Source organism: Balearica regulorum, chromosome 1 (genome assembly GCF_011004875.1).
Source record: "Balearica regulorum gibbericeps isolate bBalReg1 chromosome 1, bBalReg1.pri, whole genome shotgun sequence".
Classification (NCBI taxonomy): Eukaryota; Metazoa; Chordata; class Aves; order Gruiformes; family Gruidae; genus Balearica; species Balearica regulorum.
The window spans coordinates 83,122,984-83,140,952 of NC_046184.1; the positions used below are offsets into that span (position 1 = coordinate 83,122,984).

Genomic DNA, 17,969 nt, shown 5'->3' on the forward strand with positions numbered 1-17,969 from the left:
TTCGCCACCCGCCCGCTTTGTGGCGAATGTGCCGGGACGGGGCTCAGGGAGGGAGGGGGCATCGGCGCGCGCGGTTCCCGCCCCCACGGCCGCCGGGAGCGGGAATGGCGCGGCCGGTGAGGAGGTGCGTGCGGCAGCGCGCGGGGACCCGCGTGCCCTGCCGTGCGGAGTGGGGGAGCGCGGGGCGCGAGCCGCTGGGGCCGCCGCCACCCGCCGGGCCCCGAGGCGCGCGGGGGCTGGGAGGCGTTTCCTCGAAAGCCTCGTTGGCGCGCGCTGCCGGCAGCCGTTGCCGGCTGAGGGAGCGGTCGGGCTCCCTGCGCCGCTCGCCCCGCGCCGTTCGGAGCCCGGCGCCTCCAGACCGGGCTTTCCCGTGGCCTGTTGTAGCGGGGGGCTTGAGGGCGGGCCTGCGCCGTTTACCTTTCCAGCTGGAAGGAAGCGCGGGGGCAAGGGGGGAGGGGGCGGGGGGGCTTCTCGGTGGGGCGTCTGGGTCCCACGAAGAGCGGCCCCGGCGGGTGGCGGTCCCTCGGGGGATCCCTGTCTGAGGGGTGCGCTTTGAAAGCGCTGCCGGTGTGCCCTCTGAGCGGCGTTACACCTGCACAGGAAACGGCCTCGAAAGTGCGCGGAAAACGCATTTCAAGCGCCTAACAGTCACCAGGGAGATAATTTCCGTTGCACAATAGCAGCCCCGAGATAGTGTGTACATAAAGAGTATGCAGTGCTCCCACAACGAGAACAACAAAAAGAACCGTTGCTTTAAGATTAAAAATAAGAATAATAAATCTAGAAGCTGTTCCTAATAACCATGTTGTATACAGTAGCACTGGTTATACAATACATTGGAACATGTTGCGCTTCTCTTGTAAAACGTGATTTACCCAAAAGTCAAGCATTAGCAAGCCAAGGTGCTCAGCTCTGAAAGGATTAATAGTGTATGGGGGGTTTTTTTTGCCACAGGAACAAGAAAATTGTTGATTATTCTCAGTTTGGGGATTTGGAAGATGATGGTAAGTGGCATGTTTTCGTACGTAACAAAAATACCAAGCACTAAGGCAACCACCCAAAATGTCATCAGAGTGTTTTTAATGAATTAGTTCATTGAAAAGGCTGTTAACTGTTTTTACTGGAAGTAATCTGGGCACCCTGGCAAATATCCTAATTCAGCAAAAATATGATGGCTGTAAGCCAGAATATAACGACAGCATGTCATGAAACTGGTGAATACACTGTGTCTTGTCGCAGGAAAATCTATTTCTCTCCTTGCCTCAGTTTTCAGTGGTAATTGGTTGTTCCATGTCCTGATTATCAGTTCGCAGGATTGTAAATGGGAATATAAAGGAGGTGTGAATCATCTGTATGTAGAGCTAATGTTTCTCCTACAGCTCTGCATGTTGATGGGTTTTGGTTAGGGACATAGCAGTCAAATTTTGAGTTCCATTGACAAGAAAAATAGATTGCAGGCTATTTGTTTTCATGACAGTCCTCATCTACCTCTAAACCCTAATGGGTGTTATGCATTTTTCTTACATAATTTGGTTGCTTTCATGTGGGGTTGGTTTGTTTGTTTTTCCATGCAGTTTGCAGGATCCAGGGAACAGTTTGAATTGGTGGGAAGGGGAGGGTGAAAGTAAATAATATCTAAATATAAATAAATATAAAGTAAATATAAGATCCCTTGTGAATCATGTGGATTAATGGAGATTCTTAGTTTCAGGAGTCTAAATGTGGTGCGTGACTTTTCTTAGTTTATAAGCAACTACTTGCAATATTAAAACTAAATACTCAGAAACATTAGTGATCTTATCTAAGGTTCTCCATCATTTAGAGAATACTGAAGATATTTTCCTTATTTTGCACTGTGATCTGCAATGTCTTCAGTTGGAAGAATGGCGACTTTCATGCCTTCTAATTTTCTTTGAAAATTGGAGAAATGCACTATATTTGGTAAGAGGCAATATGAAAATGGTAGAAAAAGGGGAGCACCCGACATTTTTTAAGAATGGGAGTCTTTAAGGGGAACAATTCCCAAAGAATCAAGAACTCTAAAACTGTTTAATGACAGAGATTACTATTATAATTGATTGCCATTCAGCATATCAAAAGGTGGACTTATTGAAAATCTGGTAACACAGTGGACATTGAAGCTTTATTGCCATATTGGTAATAAAAATTGAGATAATTACCTCTTGAATAAAAGTATATGCAAAAGAACTTATGTTAAATTTTCATTTAAAATATATTTAAGAATAGTATAGTTGGTATGTTCTTTAAAAATAGAATTCATTTCAAAAAGGTTATCTTTTGTATATTTTCACTGTGTGATGAAATTAAGTTAATCATTTCTTTTGATCATATGGAAGGATATAGGAAAACTCATTAACACTTGTTGCTGTTTCCCGAACAGATGAAGACTTTGCACATATAGCTGCACCTTCAAGCAAAAAATCCAGAACACAGCTCAAGGATCCAAAGAAGGAGAAAAAAGAGAAGCAAAAAAAGCCACACAAAGATTTGACTCCGTCACAAAAGCAGACACCTAGGTATGAAGTGTTGAAATGTGGTCAACTCTCTGTAAAGCTGGATTACAATAATAGTATTCGGTTTTCCTTTTTTTTTTTCCTTAGAGTTTTAAGCAGCTGAGAATAAACAACTAACATATTAATGTGATAAATATTTTCAACTTCATTGGTGTAGTTGCAAATCAGGGATAATGTGGTTATGCAGAGAGTCATGAAAACTTGCCTGAGTTCAGTAGTAAGCTATGTCTGTTGTGTTACAGCTCTACAGAACTCAAGCAAGTGGCCTGCATAAGTGCAGAAACAGGTTTGCGTGTCAGATCTTATCTTGATATCTCTACAGTGCAAAATAACTGTAATAATTCTGAGATATTTAAGGATTCCTAAAACTGAGAAACATAAAGACAAATTTGACTTCTTAAAAAAGAACATATTTAAAGAAAACACAAAGTCAATGTCAATGAAAAAAGAAATCTGATTATTTTGGTGCTAAAGTTGTGTATAAATATTACATTTCAGTGTGGTATGTCAAACAGCCATATTATTTTTTTTGTGTGATAATGCCAATTATCAGTGCATATATATATATAAATGTTTTGCAATAATTGTATAATACTTTTGAGTATAGTGTGCTTTAAATATTAGTGTATACTTTGTCTAAATCTTTTGGGGAAGTAATATTCGTAATATGATATGCTATAATGTGTTGAAATGTTAATCTCTTTACAAGTATTTGAATTTAAAGTAGTTCAGTGAGTCAGAAGTAGATCTCTAACACTCATGGCATTGTTTTATTATTTAGCATGTTTGGATTTTTTTCCAGGCTATCCTTGGATGACAAACTTTATCAAAGAGATTTGGAAGTTGCCTTAGCCTTATCTGTCAAAGAAAAATCTGCAAATACCCTTGAGCTGCAAAATTCAGAAGAACAAGGTTATTTTACAGTTCAATGAAACACTCTTTATTTATATGCAGTGAATTTGAACATGACTTAATTTGTTTTACAGTGAAATAGGTTGAAAGTCGTATTTTATTTCAAGATGTCATGATAAGGAAATGAGAATTTCTAGGTAGTGCCTGTCTTCTTATTTGCATGGGTTTTTTCTGTGAGAAAAATAACGCATAGTTTGGTTGTTACCTGTTTTAATTTCTTAATATCTTGACTTTTTGTAATGTGGTTTTTGAATACTAATTTTTTTATATTAATTTTCTGTTTGTTTGTTTTCTGGATCCTAAAACAGGTAAGAATATTGTATCAGAAAAGGTACATAGGAGACCCCCTTTTTCCAACTGCAGTGTAGACAGTGAACTTTTAGGTAAGTTGTTCTCATACTCTGTCTTTTCAGAAACAGCATTTCAAGATACATTTAAGTAGCTTATCTCTTCTTTGTTTCCACTGGTTTCTGGTTTTGACTTATGTGGAAAAAAAAGTGTTAAATAAAGACTGAAGGATGAAGGCTGCATTAATTTTTGTCATTAAAAATTTGGTCTCAGTCTTAAAATGGGATTGCTGAATGAGATTGTTACAAATACTAAACTTTAGTTGGAAAAAGCAACAGATGTGATGGTTTTAGATGCCGAGTTTATTTACTTCTTGAAGAAGCTACACTTAGCCTCAACTCCTTAATGGGTCCATAATGCCTAAGCATCAAATAAATGTGGCCAAAATGTTTGCTGTGCCATTGGAAACTTTTTCATTTTCCCACTTCTATTTTTGGTCTTCTGTCCTTTTGCTAGTTTGATTACAGATAAATATGGGTAACTTTCACAACCAGAAAGTACAGTTTGGTCAGTTAAAAGAGAATCACATGAAAATGAGTGACAATGATACGCATCTGTATAGTATACTTCAAAATCACAAGAATGAATTCTGGGGACTCAAATACCTGCTCCTTTTTGAGTAGGAGAATAGATGTACTGTGAATTTAAATTTATTGCACCACCTTCTGCTTTCCAGGTCTCAATCAGGTTATGGATGATGACATACCCAGGGGTGACCGTAGGCAAAGGACAGCAACGTCTAAAGTTTCAGCACATCAGAAGTTACTGACCATTGACAGTGATGATGGAGAGCATGCTACTGCCTCTGAACCAGAGTCTGTACCCAGTAAGTTATCTAAAAAAACCCTTTCCTGAGATGTGCTTTGAATGTGATGCCTTACACTTAGTTTATATTTTCAGTGAAATGCATACTGCTTCTACTGTATCTTCCCTCCCCTCCCTCTTTTAATACTAATAGCATCTTAATTGCACTTTGATACTATATCTAAATGTTGGAGCTTATTCATATGCATTCCCCAAACTGGCAAAAAATGATACTTCTTCTCTACATTTGCTGCAGTATGTCAGAACAAATTTCTTCTACCCTCTTTGTCCAGGAACGTTTTCGTCTTGTTTTTTCCAGTTGTCTGAGGGTTGCATCAGAACAGTGACTCTGGAGTAGTGTCAGGTGTTAGTGCTTTCAGTATTGGCTTTGTTTAAGCTTACTTAAAAAGTGGCTGCCTTTCTTTTCCTTCGTCCAGTTCTCAACTCTTAGAAAACCATGCTGCATCCGATTGGAGGTCAGCCTAGCCTCATACTCTGCTTCTGGTAGCAGCGTAGTATCGAATGCCTGCACAGTATGATAGACGTCTCTCTCTCATTCTCCAATGGTTAACATGTCTCTATCCATTCTTTTATTCCTTACTGCTAGGTTTATGGGAAAATATTTACAGAATTATCTATGAAATGAAATACCAGGGGAATAATCCAGATATTCCTGTTGATAGAGAACCATTTTTAAGATTCGCTAATGTTTGGGGGTTTTTTAAGAATAGATCTATAAAATCTTTCTTACAGCTGAAATTAGACATAGTGTTTTTCCACTTTAATCATGACTAAGAACATGTAAAAAGTCAGAAGCCCTGGCAAATAATTTTAACTTTTTCATCTTGCGCATGAGGAATACTGGTAATTCTGCTGTTAAAATAATTATTGTATGTAGTTTATACCAGGGTGTTCCATTATTAAAGTACAGAGCAAGAATTCTGTGAATATGAAATGTTTTATGGAGGCTATTTCTTTCTCAGTTCAGCATATAAATACATGCAAATTTGTTTTACTATGTCCTTGAAATATCCTGGTTCTTTATGTCCAGAATGTGATTAGAAGGCCCTGGAGTAATAGTAAATTGCATTTAAAGTAAAGAGTTGACATGCCTTTTCCTTGCTGTAGGTGAGGAATCAGAAGAAGATTCAGATTATAGTGAAGGTGATGATGAAGACTTAGCAATGGAAAAGAAGAAAGCCAAAGGAAATAAAAAGAAAACCAGACAAAAAATACCAGCTGAAAGAGAGAAGAAAACTCCCAAATCCAAGATTAATACTACAGGTAAGTTTGTACTATGAATTTGAAAGACTTGTTTGTAGTAAAAGTTCCTTTTATTTTCACTGAAGGAATAGATAAATTTGGCTGACAAACTGACTGTGCAGGGTTATGATGAAAATGACTATATGCAGAGAAAAGGGAGGAGAGTAGAAAAGAATCCTGAAAAAGACCCTGCTTTGTGGTAAACTAACACTCCTTACAATAAAAGCAGACAAAAGTGAATAGATGGAGTTCATCTCTTTTTATATGACTATATCTAGCTTTTAAGAAAAGGTTAGATAACAGTGATCTGAGGATTTAAAAAAAATAAATTACAGTCTCAGACCCTCCTCTTGCAGTTGAATTTATAAATTTTTAATTCAAGGATAGCTAAACAATACTAGTTCTACTAATGACTTGGTGAAGAACATTAAATATGCATGCCCTTCAGAGTTAATTTTTCACTGTGTTGCTAACACAATTTACTTTAAATAGCTTAAGAAAATTCTTATTATGGTCTTAATCTTGTGTGTGACTTGGTAATGTGTTTTAATTTCAGGTCTGAGTTTACAACATGTAATTTAGTTTAAAATTAGTTTTAGTTATGACAAGGAATGATTTGTTTTATGTAGGTGAAAGAAGAATCTTGCCTCTTAGAAATTTGATATCTGACAGGTCTTTAAGAAGAAATTGTTACGCTGCTTATTTTCAAACCGGGATTGAAATTCCAGAGTATAAGAGGACTGACTGTATAAATATATACTGTTAAAGATGTGACAGTCTAGTAACATATTATTTCACTCAATGCAGAAAGCTTGTGCCGTACAATGTTCTATCATCTTATGTAGTGTGATGATTTCCCTGCTAAAAGAGTGTCTGTCTAAGGTCACTTTTATTTTCCAACTAAGTATCACCTGTAGTTTCTCCTTTACGGATAACGGAACAAAAATCTGAGCTGACACAGAAGATGATGTCCAGTTCTTCAGAACCAGTTGGGAGGCCTTTGCATACCTCAAGTCCTGTAACAGACAAGAAGCCTAAATGGACACCACCAGGTACCTGTGAGATTGTATCTATAAACAGATACATTAGTTGACTTAAGCTTTTAGCAGTCTCTCCTAAAAGCAAACAAATAAACAATATTTCAGAAAAATTACTGCCCTCTTATAACGGAAGGTATTCTTTTGACCTTAGATTTTTTTTATAAAAAAAAAGCTATCCACCTGCTTCTTTCCCTCTTATAGTGTTATCCTTAACTCCGTTATGTGGGGAGGATAATAAAATATTTTCCAGACTGTGGATCAACTCTTAATCAAGAGATCGTCTTATGGCCATTTCTCTCTTAGTAAGAGCTTTCTTTATCTCTGGTATGTGCTGCACTAGTATCTATTCTAAAGAAATAATATTAGAAAAATGTTGGAGTGTTTTAGCAAAGCAAATGCTTAGAAGCTTTATTTTCTTAAAGTGTTTAAGCATGCTGCTGCTGACTCCTGCCTCTTATTTTGATTTTCCTTCGTATTTACTCTTCTTTTCTGTACATGTTTCTTTCTGTTTGGCTCCTTTCTCTCAAACCTTCTTTTCCCACTTAGAATTGTGTTTAGTTGTGTGATTCTCTGTGGAGCACCTGAAAATGCACAGTACGCTGGGAGCAGTTTTTATGTGCTTGTTCAGTGTTGCTCCAGTGTGTGGCTGGTTACTTAAAACTGTGTGCCATACCTGCTGCATTGGCTCCCAAATAGATTGATTCCCGGTGAGTATGATGATTTTCGTGTGCTTCTGGGGTATGTTGTTCAGACCTTTTTGCAATATCTTTAGAATACTTTTTTTGTTCTGCTATGAAAACTATGAAAAGACAACAGTTTTATGATTCCCTCCCCCCTTAACTTCTTACACCTTCTTTTTGTTTTAAAATTATTTTCAGCTGCATCGGGAAGCAGTAATAACTCCATGAAATATGTTTCAGTTAAGTCACCTACTCAGTGTCTTAGACTTGGCCTCTCCAGACTAGCAAGAGTCAAACCACTGCATCCCAGTGCTACCAGCAGTTAAGTGGTCAGTGACAAAGTGCCACGTGAAGGAAAAGACTTTGGAAACTGGTTTGTTCTACAAATAGAAGGTGGGCAGCAAAAGCTTCATGGCATCGTCCATTTTGGAGGACTGTTTATATACTACAGTGAGTTTTTATTCTGCAAAATGCTAGGCATCCTTAAGTGCCACTGAATAATAATATTATTTATTCAAGGTGACATCTGGGTCACTGGCTCTTTGATGTATTATACTCAGAGATGTGGGTTTGTGATAATTCTCTGGTATCTAAACTCTTGGCATTAAAATAGTCTGGATAGCACTATGTCAGTTATAGAATTTGATATCTTAAATGGATTCTTAACACAAGTGAAAGTCACAGTTTAAAAAATATTTCTTGGAAAAGTGAAGTTATCACTTTCCACCCCCTTCTTGGAAAGTTTGTCACCACTCAAATTCTGTTAATGTTTGTATATCTTATATGTGGATTTTAATAAATTTTTATGTATTACAGATATAAATTGTTTTTAGAATGTTATATTTTAAAAAAAATAAAATATATACTCTAATTAATCATATCAATTGACTTTATTAATTTTGAAAATCACTTCTAAATTTTGGTTACAATCCTGCAAATATTTTTGCATGTCCACACTCCTAGTGGAAGTCAGCAGCACTCGTCAGGCTCAGATGGTGAGGATTTTGCTTTGAGCTCCTTGGTTTTTGTTGAAGACCATGGTACCATGCATAGTTAGTGGATTTTGTAAAGCGTTGAAGTGATAGTGAGTAATGAGACTGAGCTTTCAAACTTATTAGTCCACAATGTAAATAATTTCCTATCTAAGCATATTGACTATGTCAGATGACACAAATGCATTTCTCCTTGTATTACTTAAAGGATCTGGTCATGACTGAGTGAATTGCATTAACAAGGGAATATATAACCCTACTTGGAGTCATTACATAGACAAAACATGATGTTGCCTAAGGTAAAATTATGGTATGACAAATTATTTTTAAACTGTATAGTACTTACATTATTAAAACAAGAAACTAGTACATATTTATTAAAAACAAGGTACATATTGCCTTATGGAAAGAATGAAACCCAGCCTTCATTTCCCTGGTCTCTATTGGTTATTCTCAGATATTCTGTTAATATGAAATTTTGTATCTTTTGAGTAGCTAAATAATAAAGGTGTAAGTTAATGTTTACTCACATCCATGGGATTTAATAAGGGAAACAAACCTTTTCCCATTTTTTTTTTAATAGGAGCAAGAACGCCCAAATGCCATTTCCGGAGATCAATTGCATCAGGAATTCCATACAACTCTGTGGGCTCCTCTTCCCTAAACTGTTCTTTAATTTTTGACAGAGGGATTAGATGTCGTTTACAAGATGCACTGTCTCTAAGCAGATAAATATCATCTGTCTTTCATGTTTGATCCTTTTTGTTAACTCTCTTTTACCCAACAGACTAGTAATGTATTAGTGCAAACCACAAAGATGAAAAAAACAGTGTTACCACTTCCTGTGATCCTCTGTGCAGAAACCTACTCTTTGCATTTTAAAACAGTTTGTCCTGCTACTTCAAAGAATTATTGGTCTGCCTCTGCTCATGTGGCATTGTTCTCTTGAGAAGAAGCCAACAAGCTGTGAAAAAAGCAGATCTTTGAATGAAGGCTGTTTCTGCTGTGCTGAATCTTTCACTCCTCACACCCCCAATATTCACAATGCTTATGTACATTTTAAACAAAGACTTTGAGCATACATTGTTCCCCTACACTTGGGGTATCGAAAATCTGAAATTTTGTGTTCTTTTTCCCACTGTTTGTTTTTTATTTTAATTGATTTTAAATATAACTCATTTCTAAAAAGTTAAAAATTAATTTTCCCTAGCCTTCACTGAATAAGAGTACGAAAGGACTTCAGGCTCGACTAATTGGCGTTGTGTGTAAAGGACAGAATCTACATGGTCCTTAGTGTATTTAAGCTTCTCTCTATTATTTCACGCTCAGGTATCTCAATTCCTCTCACCAAATTCTTTTTCATAATTACAGTCCTTGGGGACAAGGCAATCATATTTATGGTGTCATTAAAAATTATCAGACTTTGATGAACAAAGGAATAATCTGAAATATGAGACAATAGAATTGATCAAACAGGAAAGAGAGATGATATTTATCTGCTCGGAGATAGACCACCTTGTAGAGCCAAAGGTGACGGATTGTATTTGTTTCCCTCCTTGAACAGATGAGACATCTTTCTTGGGTATCTCATGGTTTTTCACAAACATGATTTTTGTAAATCTTCCTTTAATTCTATTAATCTTGCAGGATTCATTACACTGAAGAATTTTAAAGAGTTATAATCAGGTAGTTCTTTTAGAAATAACTTGTGAACCCCATCTCAGTAGAAACGTTAAAAGATAGGTGCACATTTCTTAGAATGCGAACAGAAGCTTGTAACTATGTAGGAAATCAACGTTAGAGGGCAGTACATTAAGTTATTATTCCAGTACAGTAGAGCTATATGGTTAACATTTGTATTTGCAAAGTGTATACATATCAGTTGGATAACATATGTGAGCACCAGAGGATGTAAATAGAAATAATGCACTACAATGAAATTAGGAAAAAAAGATGAAAACAGACAGTGAGACTATTAAGTGGTAGTTGCCAGTGTAGTTAGCTGTTCCTCAGGTCTGCTGATTTTTTGAACATATGTAGCATTTTGGCAGAAGGTAAAATAAGTATCAGGACATTCAGATATCTATACTGTACTTGCATCAGCAGTGACTGGTGCTTCCCAGTTATCAACAGTTTAGCGTTTGATTATCCAGTGACAGTGGGTCTTAGAAAAGTGAGATTCAACTCTAATTCCTATAGAAAACAAATGTGCACTGATGTGAAGATGATCTTATAAAGCTTTTCCATATTGGATGTGTATTGTTCTTTGAACGCAACTGTTTCATAAAAAATGCAATTATCACTTGATAAAATATTACATTACATTACATTACAGTACTAGTGCCCTAACGTATCTGGCAGCTTTAAACATCTAGTATGTTTTGCTGAACATGAAAAAAAATTAACCAGAAGATACTCTATTTTCCAGCTATCTCTTTAGAATCTAAAACATCTAGTATAGAAAACCAAATGGAAACTTAAAAGCATTAATCATCTTACCTTTTGTCAAAATATATCAACAATACAGTTTTATTCTAATACATTTTCATAGATGAAGTGACTAATAATGTTAGTAGGTATTCCCTGCATTATTTCATTCAATTAATAAGCTTTAATGTATAGTTCTTTCCTAGATGTTTGCTATAATTTTTCTCAAGCATTATTACCTACCCCTACCTGGGTAAAAATCATATTGATATAATTTGTGAGTGCAGTGCAGCTGATTCAGTTTCTCTGTCACCATTTCATAGGAATGTTTGCTGGACTTCACAGCTCTACAGAGCAGGGAGACGCAAGCTTTTACTTCTTCCAAATGTAATCACAAGAGGGATAGCATTTCAGTATTTAATAAAAGTCCATTTTAAAATAATAGTGGCCAAAGCTTTTAGGTTGACACAGAATTCATGGCTGAGAATTACTCACAAGCTATGAGACAGTATCTCTTTGCCTCCTGACATCTATCTTTCTCACCTGGTATGGCTGCCTTTGAGACTGTGAGTAGTTAGGAATTGAGAATACTAATTATTCTACTTTTAAAAATCCCAGCAAGAAAGGCCACAGCTTCCTGAGATACTTCTGTGCTCCCAGTTTAAATGTCAGACAGTAATGGCAGTGTCAAAGCACAACAGAGATGCTACCAACAGGGTACTTCCATCAGCCTGGCAAGGCATCATAAACCGACAACTGCTGCTGAAAGAGGCACTCAAATACCTCCCTGACCCCATCACTTGTCCTTAACCACAGGGAACGTTTCTGCCAGCGTACGGTGAATTGGAAGAGCACTGATGCAGGTTAAAACTAAGCTGGGTTTGCTTTGCTGGTTAAATTTAAACCTGAGTTATTTTTTGATCCAATTTATTGTAAGACTTTATGAACATTTGTGCTGGCATGAAGAAGGGGACAGCTGAGGATTAAGAATAAATAGCAAAGGGAGAAGCAGACTTGTATCCCCTTCCCAGCCTCCTTTTAGCAACAGGGCTGGTTTAACATGCTCATAAAACTACGGTGCTCTTCTCTGTCCTTCTGTAGTCTGCCTCAGTATGCGTGAAGAGACATCTTGGTCATCTCCTTGGTGTTGTCAATTGTTCTCAGTCTGGACCTATCGAGAATGATGTTGTTAATTCTAAATACTAGTTTAGTGTATGAAAGAGTAATTGGTTTTGAAATGTGTGTTAATTAAACCCGTGGTTGGGGACAGCAGACAATAGCAATCTTGCATATATGAAGTTTCTTCTGTATTTGGCATTTTATGTGTGGTAACATGTCCCAGTAGGAAAAGACATGGTGTGTGAGGGATATCTGCCGATTACCTACATTTTATATCCTCTCAGAATATGACATTGAATTTCAACCAACTCAGTTCAGGAAATTCACTCTTTAACAACAGCAACATGATTTAGGCCGCCAGGTCCAGAACTTTGCTTCAAAGCCAACTGAAATTGTGATCAGTCTTGATTTCAGGAGGCTTTTGATAAGGTCTTTTGAGGATAAAACCCAGTAATAACTAAGATTGTAAATATTTATTTATTTTTTAATAAATTATTTCCTGGTGACCTTGGAAAAGCCCAGCAAAATTCACTGAATGGAGCAATTCTGAGCTGACCTGTGGTGGATACCCTAGGAAGAACTTAAAGCAAGGCAGCATTGTGTTCTCACTGCTTAGCACATAGAGAATTTTACCTGTAATCTTTTGCACTGGGTTGCATTTTTTTTAACAAGATGGATAATTTCTCCTGGCATGGGGGGTAGCTCTGTTTAAGAGGGAGCCAAGATAATGGGAGAGTTGCTTTTAGGGTGGCTGACCCACATTCTCTTCAATGTAGAAGTCTGGCTGAGCATTAACTATGTCTTTGTTTAATCAGGTTATGGCCAGAGAACACAAGGGCTTTCAACACTGAAGACTGCCTTAGTCTCAAATGTAGTGAAACAATAGAATTATACTAATTTAAGATGCAGATTTTCTCACCTCCTGCACTAGCGTCCAAATAGTTTGGTTAAAATGCCTTTAAGGACCATTAGTTGAAAACTCAGAGGCATTTTTCTTTCCCCATTTTCCATTCATAGTGACAATTCATACTTGGTTATGCTTGGTCATAGGTTTCCAAACTTATAAAATGAACAATTTTGGTAATCATCTTTCTTTTCCAAGACCACTATTTCAGTCTAATAAGCTGGAGTGCTCCAAAGGAAATGCTTATATTCTGAAATCTTTTAAGCTGTTTTTGAAATACAGTAAAATACTAGAACCTCTTCCATAGAAATTCTACTAAAATCCATCACGTTCACTGCCTCCAGTGTATGTTGTACTTGACTATGGGTTGCTCTGGCTTTAAGAAATCTTGGAATATTGCTTGTTAAATGTTATAACTTTTTTCAGGAAACTGAAGATAAAATGGAAATCATAATGATAGTTTTATATAATGATGGAAATCATAATGATAGGTTTATATAATCTGTAACCATTAAGAGTTTTAAAATTCTACTTGTCCTGGACCACTTCAGCATTCATTGAATTTAGTCATATCTTACATCAAAGACATTAATTTTCTGCAGGACATGATGGATGCTAAAGTCTGTGTCCGTGTATATGAAGACCTAGCAGATTTATCATAATAATTTTAATAATATCTAGTTCTTTTGGAGCAGTTTTAGGTAGAACTCATATCCCTTGTAAAAGATGTTCTCTTTGACTGTGTTCAGATGGCTGTGCAGAAGTAACTATGAAGCCACTGCCACCCTGCAAGCTTTGAAGAAGCAGGCCAGCTGGTATGCTTGAGAGAAAGATCCTTAAGTGAACACTTCTGAGCTCATTTTCCTGCCACATGGATGGGTCTTCGTGCCCTTGTGTCTTGCCTGGTTGCCCCCACCCATTCCATCTGCCCTTCTGACAGATCCCTGCAGCCTGCGCCTGGACACACAGGATGGCCCAAAGCCTTTTCTGGGAAAGTTGAAGTGCAGAAAACAAAGGCAGATGAGATAAATTTACTCAGAGCTGGCTGAATTTAGGCTACCTGCAAAGGAACTGTAAATGCGAAGTGGAGAGCTGCCAAAGTTCCTGGGAACATTTAAATCAGCAAGATATAGCTGTAGCACTGAATAGATTTGAAACCATCATTTGAAGAAAAATCATGGTCTGTATGGGATATGTTTTCCACCTCTAATTTATGTGGTTGCGTATAGGAAGTCTGATTCTCCTCATTTATCACCTTTGTGCACTGTATCTTCATTAGCCCCAGTTGTAATAAACAATAGCTGATGATAGTGTCTGTATTCTCTGCTGAACTGTGTACACTTGGAGCATGAGTGAGCTCGTCTCTGCTGAGATCAGCTCCCACTTCCCCTTTTTTCATTTGCTTTGATTCATCTTTCTTGCCAAAGAAATTTGGAGGCTGATTTTTCCAGCTGCTCCTGAAAGAGCGGGGAAGTATGTTATTTAAGTGATGTGAAGCATTCTGTCCTCCGCACATCACGGCCAGCCTGTTCCTAAGCGGGAACTGTGCCTAACTCCCAAATTTCAATCCGTATCATTCCTGAGACATGTTACGCAGCACGTGCTGCAGTAGCTCCTCTGTACACTCTTCATGCTTTCTGTGTATCTCCCTGTAAAGGAAAAAGGATTTATAAGCAAATTATGGTTTTGTTAACATGTGATATGATTCACTGCTCTTCTGATGATATATTTTACACTCTGTAGTTGAACATGCAGGGGGTGTCTTTGACATAGGGTAAGAAAATGAGTGTTATTGTCCAAAATGTGAGACAAGACTGTGGTAACAGCAGTAAAAAGACAGGTCAGCATAACCTTTGTGTGTATGGTAAACAGTGAGACTGCAATACTACAGTCACAGAACTGTTTTGGTTGGAAGGCACCTCTTGAGATCACCTACTTCAACCCCAACTATTCTTTGTGCAATAATATATAATGGTTAAGGAAATAATTCTCCTTTGAAATCTCCCTAATATTCTCTGTATTCATAATGTACATGAAGAGAGTTTTATTAAAACATTTTCCCCAAATAATAGGAAAGCTCCATTATTAAATACATATTTCTTCTGAGATCCCACTGGGGCATGATTTCTAACACATTTCTCCAAAGAGAAAGTGGGGCAAAATATATACTTAAAATCTTTTATTTAAATTAACGGTAGCAATACACATGTGCCAGGTATGGACTTTTTGGCACATCTATCTTCAATACAGTGATCTTAATGTATTAAAATTCAGCATGTGTACTGAGATTGTGTTAGTACCTGGATCTAGCAAAGACTGTAAGCACTCACCTTTGAAGTGCATAGAACCGCTTGCATACTTCAAATTAACTGTGTGCTGAAATATCTTGCTGAATCAGTGCCTCAGACTGCTAATTAACTCATGTCTCCCCCACAGAAGTGTTGCCTTAACCACGTTATTCAAGTCATAGTTGACTGCTCAGTTTAATAACAGCACGTGAAATGCAGACTGCAGTCCAAATCCCAGGTGTTTCCCGTGGTGTCCAGGCACTGAGAAATACCTCGCTAGGCCAGTGTTTGCCAGCCGATGATGCACATCAACATCAGAGGTGAATCAAGGAGGTCTGCCAGGCTTGCTCACTTGGCCACTTTGCCAAATACAGGGCTGCCAAGAGCTGTTAACACCCTGAGGAGGTTGCAGCGGGGATGGTAGTGCTGCTACAGCACCTCTGTACCTCTGGCTGCAGCTGTAGTACTGTGCCTCTACGGAGGCTCAGTGCTGCTGCAGGTCTGGGGAAAGAGGTGGGCAGGGACTCCTAAATGAGGCACTGGATGAGAGCAGGAGGGAGCAGACAGCAGTGAACCACTGCACGCAGCATGCATCTGCATTTCTGATATGCCTAAGTGCCTACCGCATTTTCCGAAAATTGGCTTTTGGCCAATAGAACCTGTGTAGTTAAATGCAGATATCTTGAAATAGCTAAAAGTAGATACCAGCAGTAGACAGTCCAGCCTCCCTAAATAAGATCCATGGGCTTCACGTACAGCCCTTGCAGGAAAGCAGAACCATTCAAAACACCCAGAACGAATCAACCAGAGCTAGTCAAAAGCAAAATACAGGCAGAGGGATGTGCTGGAAGTTCCATTCTGCCTTTACATACTTCTGCCTAATCATTAGATCTGTTTTTATTCCTAATCAAAAAATATATGGATAGGGCTGTCTTATTTTTTAGTAGGAGCTATATATTTGCAATTGTGATGACTAGGGATATAAGCGAAGTAAGGTTTGGAGAGAGAGGTAACTTCTTTCATCAGCCTAATTCAAAATCTTGGAAAGACACAGACTTACTTCTTTTTGTTGTTGTTGTTACTGTTTTGGGTTTTTTTTCTTCTTTTAATCTGGGTTCTGTTTTCTGATAATTATTAGACAGTTCATCTGTAGACCCAAAGTTTCTTCCTGTACTTATCCACTCATTCAGATTATATTTGCCATGTACTTTTTCTATTGAATGGTTCTCTGGCAGCCATGATGCAGTTGCCCAGAAAAATTGTGACCATCTATCTTGTTCACTGGGACTTGATCTGTCTCAGTTTAGGAGTCATAAAAAGTTATGAAGTTTCACTTTTTCAGGTGATTGCATACACAGCTACCCTTTTTTTTTTATTATTCAGTTATCTGCTTTACTCACATTTTGCATTCGAAATTGAACTGTCCAGTTTTGAAAATGTTTTCTTTATTTCTTAAGTTGCCTCTTCTTCCAAGATTCCTCCCGGGTTACCAACTAACAAGCTCTGCTATTTAGCTGCAAAAGCCTGTGATTGCCTCTTGGTGTGTAACACCTTACTGTTCTGCAGTGACCTTATCTTCCTCCTCCAATTCCACCTACCCATTGGCTATGACCACTGGTCTCAGTTTTACAGGAGACCACATTTTGTGGGTCAGTCCCTGCCTAGCAGCATTAAGTATCATTAACAGCACAAAGTTGGCCTTTCACCTGACTGGTAACTGCAGTCAAATAATGTATAAAAATACTAACCAAAAAAAGATTCATCAAGTAAAAACTCCGCAAGGAATCCCAAAATGGGGCAGCAAACAAATGTAATTCATTACATGCATCTATATTGATTAGTATGCATTAATTTGCTTTGTAATTTTTGTATTTAAGCTTCTTGTGTTTAGCAAAGAGTTTTGTTCCGTACAAGTGGCTGCAAGAATCAGAAGTGTAGTGAAGTAGTGTGCAAGCATAGGGTGTCCTTATTCCAACCCACAGGTTTTGCCTTTGTCTTCCCGTTCTCCTCCCCACCTTGCCCAGGGGGAGTGGGGGTGAGTGAGCAGCCGCGTAGTGCTCAGCTGCCAGCTGGGGCTAAACCATGACAGTCCATCAATTATTTGCAAGACTGACTCCTCTCAAATTAATTTTACTTTTTCAAGTATCTGAAAACAGAGTCAATTTGCCCCCTCTTGACACCTCCAAATTAATTTAGCATGTATCGTAACCTATGCTAAATGATCAGAGTTATTTGGAATCTTTTGATTGTCAAGTTCATAACTATTGTGTTTGTGAAAACTAGTGGAGTCATGACAGGTTTCTCAATGTTTGAACAAAAGCTTGCGTTTCCCTCGTTGACTTGCTCAGTTGATAGTGACTGTGAGTCAGGATCTGGGGAATGATCCATCTTCCACTAGACTTTACAAAAAACTGACTTAATTTCTTACAGCTTCTCCATTTCGCATCACATTCCTTCTCTCCTTTCAAGCTCTAAATTTGGTTCCTGGAAACAGAAGAACACTTCACTGATGTGAATTGGAGCAGGATATGAAGGCAAAGCCAGAATTTCATTATAGATGTTACTGTGCAAGCCCTTCCATGTATTATTTTTATTGCTGTATCTGCTGTTGTGTGGAACAAACTCTGCTGATTCTCTAAAATCTTTCTCAAGCTTTGA

General features: G+C 37.9%; 1 protein-coding gene across 1 annotated transcript; it reads left to right on the forward strand.

Annotated features, from left to right (window-relative positions):
- The first annotated feature begins 15 nt into the window (after positions 1 to 15).
- On the forward strand, positions 16 to 8,418 carry RAD51AP1 (RAD51 associated protein 1). Its single transcript, XM_075761687.1, has 9 exons — positions 16 to 124; positions 955 to 1,004; positions 2,402 to 2,537; positions 3,337 to 3,446; positions 3,755 to 3,829; positions 4,471 to 4,620; positions 5,727 to 5,882; positions 6,767 to 6,913; positions 7,780 to 8,418. The coding sequence occupies exons 1-9, from the start codon at positions 27 to 29 to the stop codon at positions 7,905 to 7,907; spliced, it is 1,050 nt and encodes a 349-aa protein (XP_075617802.1). The 5' UTR covers positions 16 to 26; the 3' UTR covers positions 7,908 to 8,418.
- The last annotated feature ends 9,551 nt before the right edge of the window (positions 8,419 to 17,969 follow it).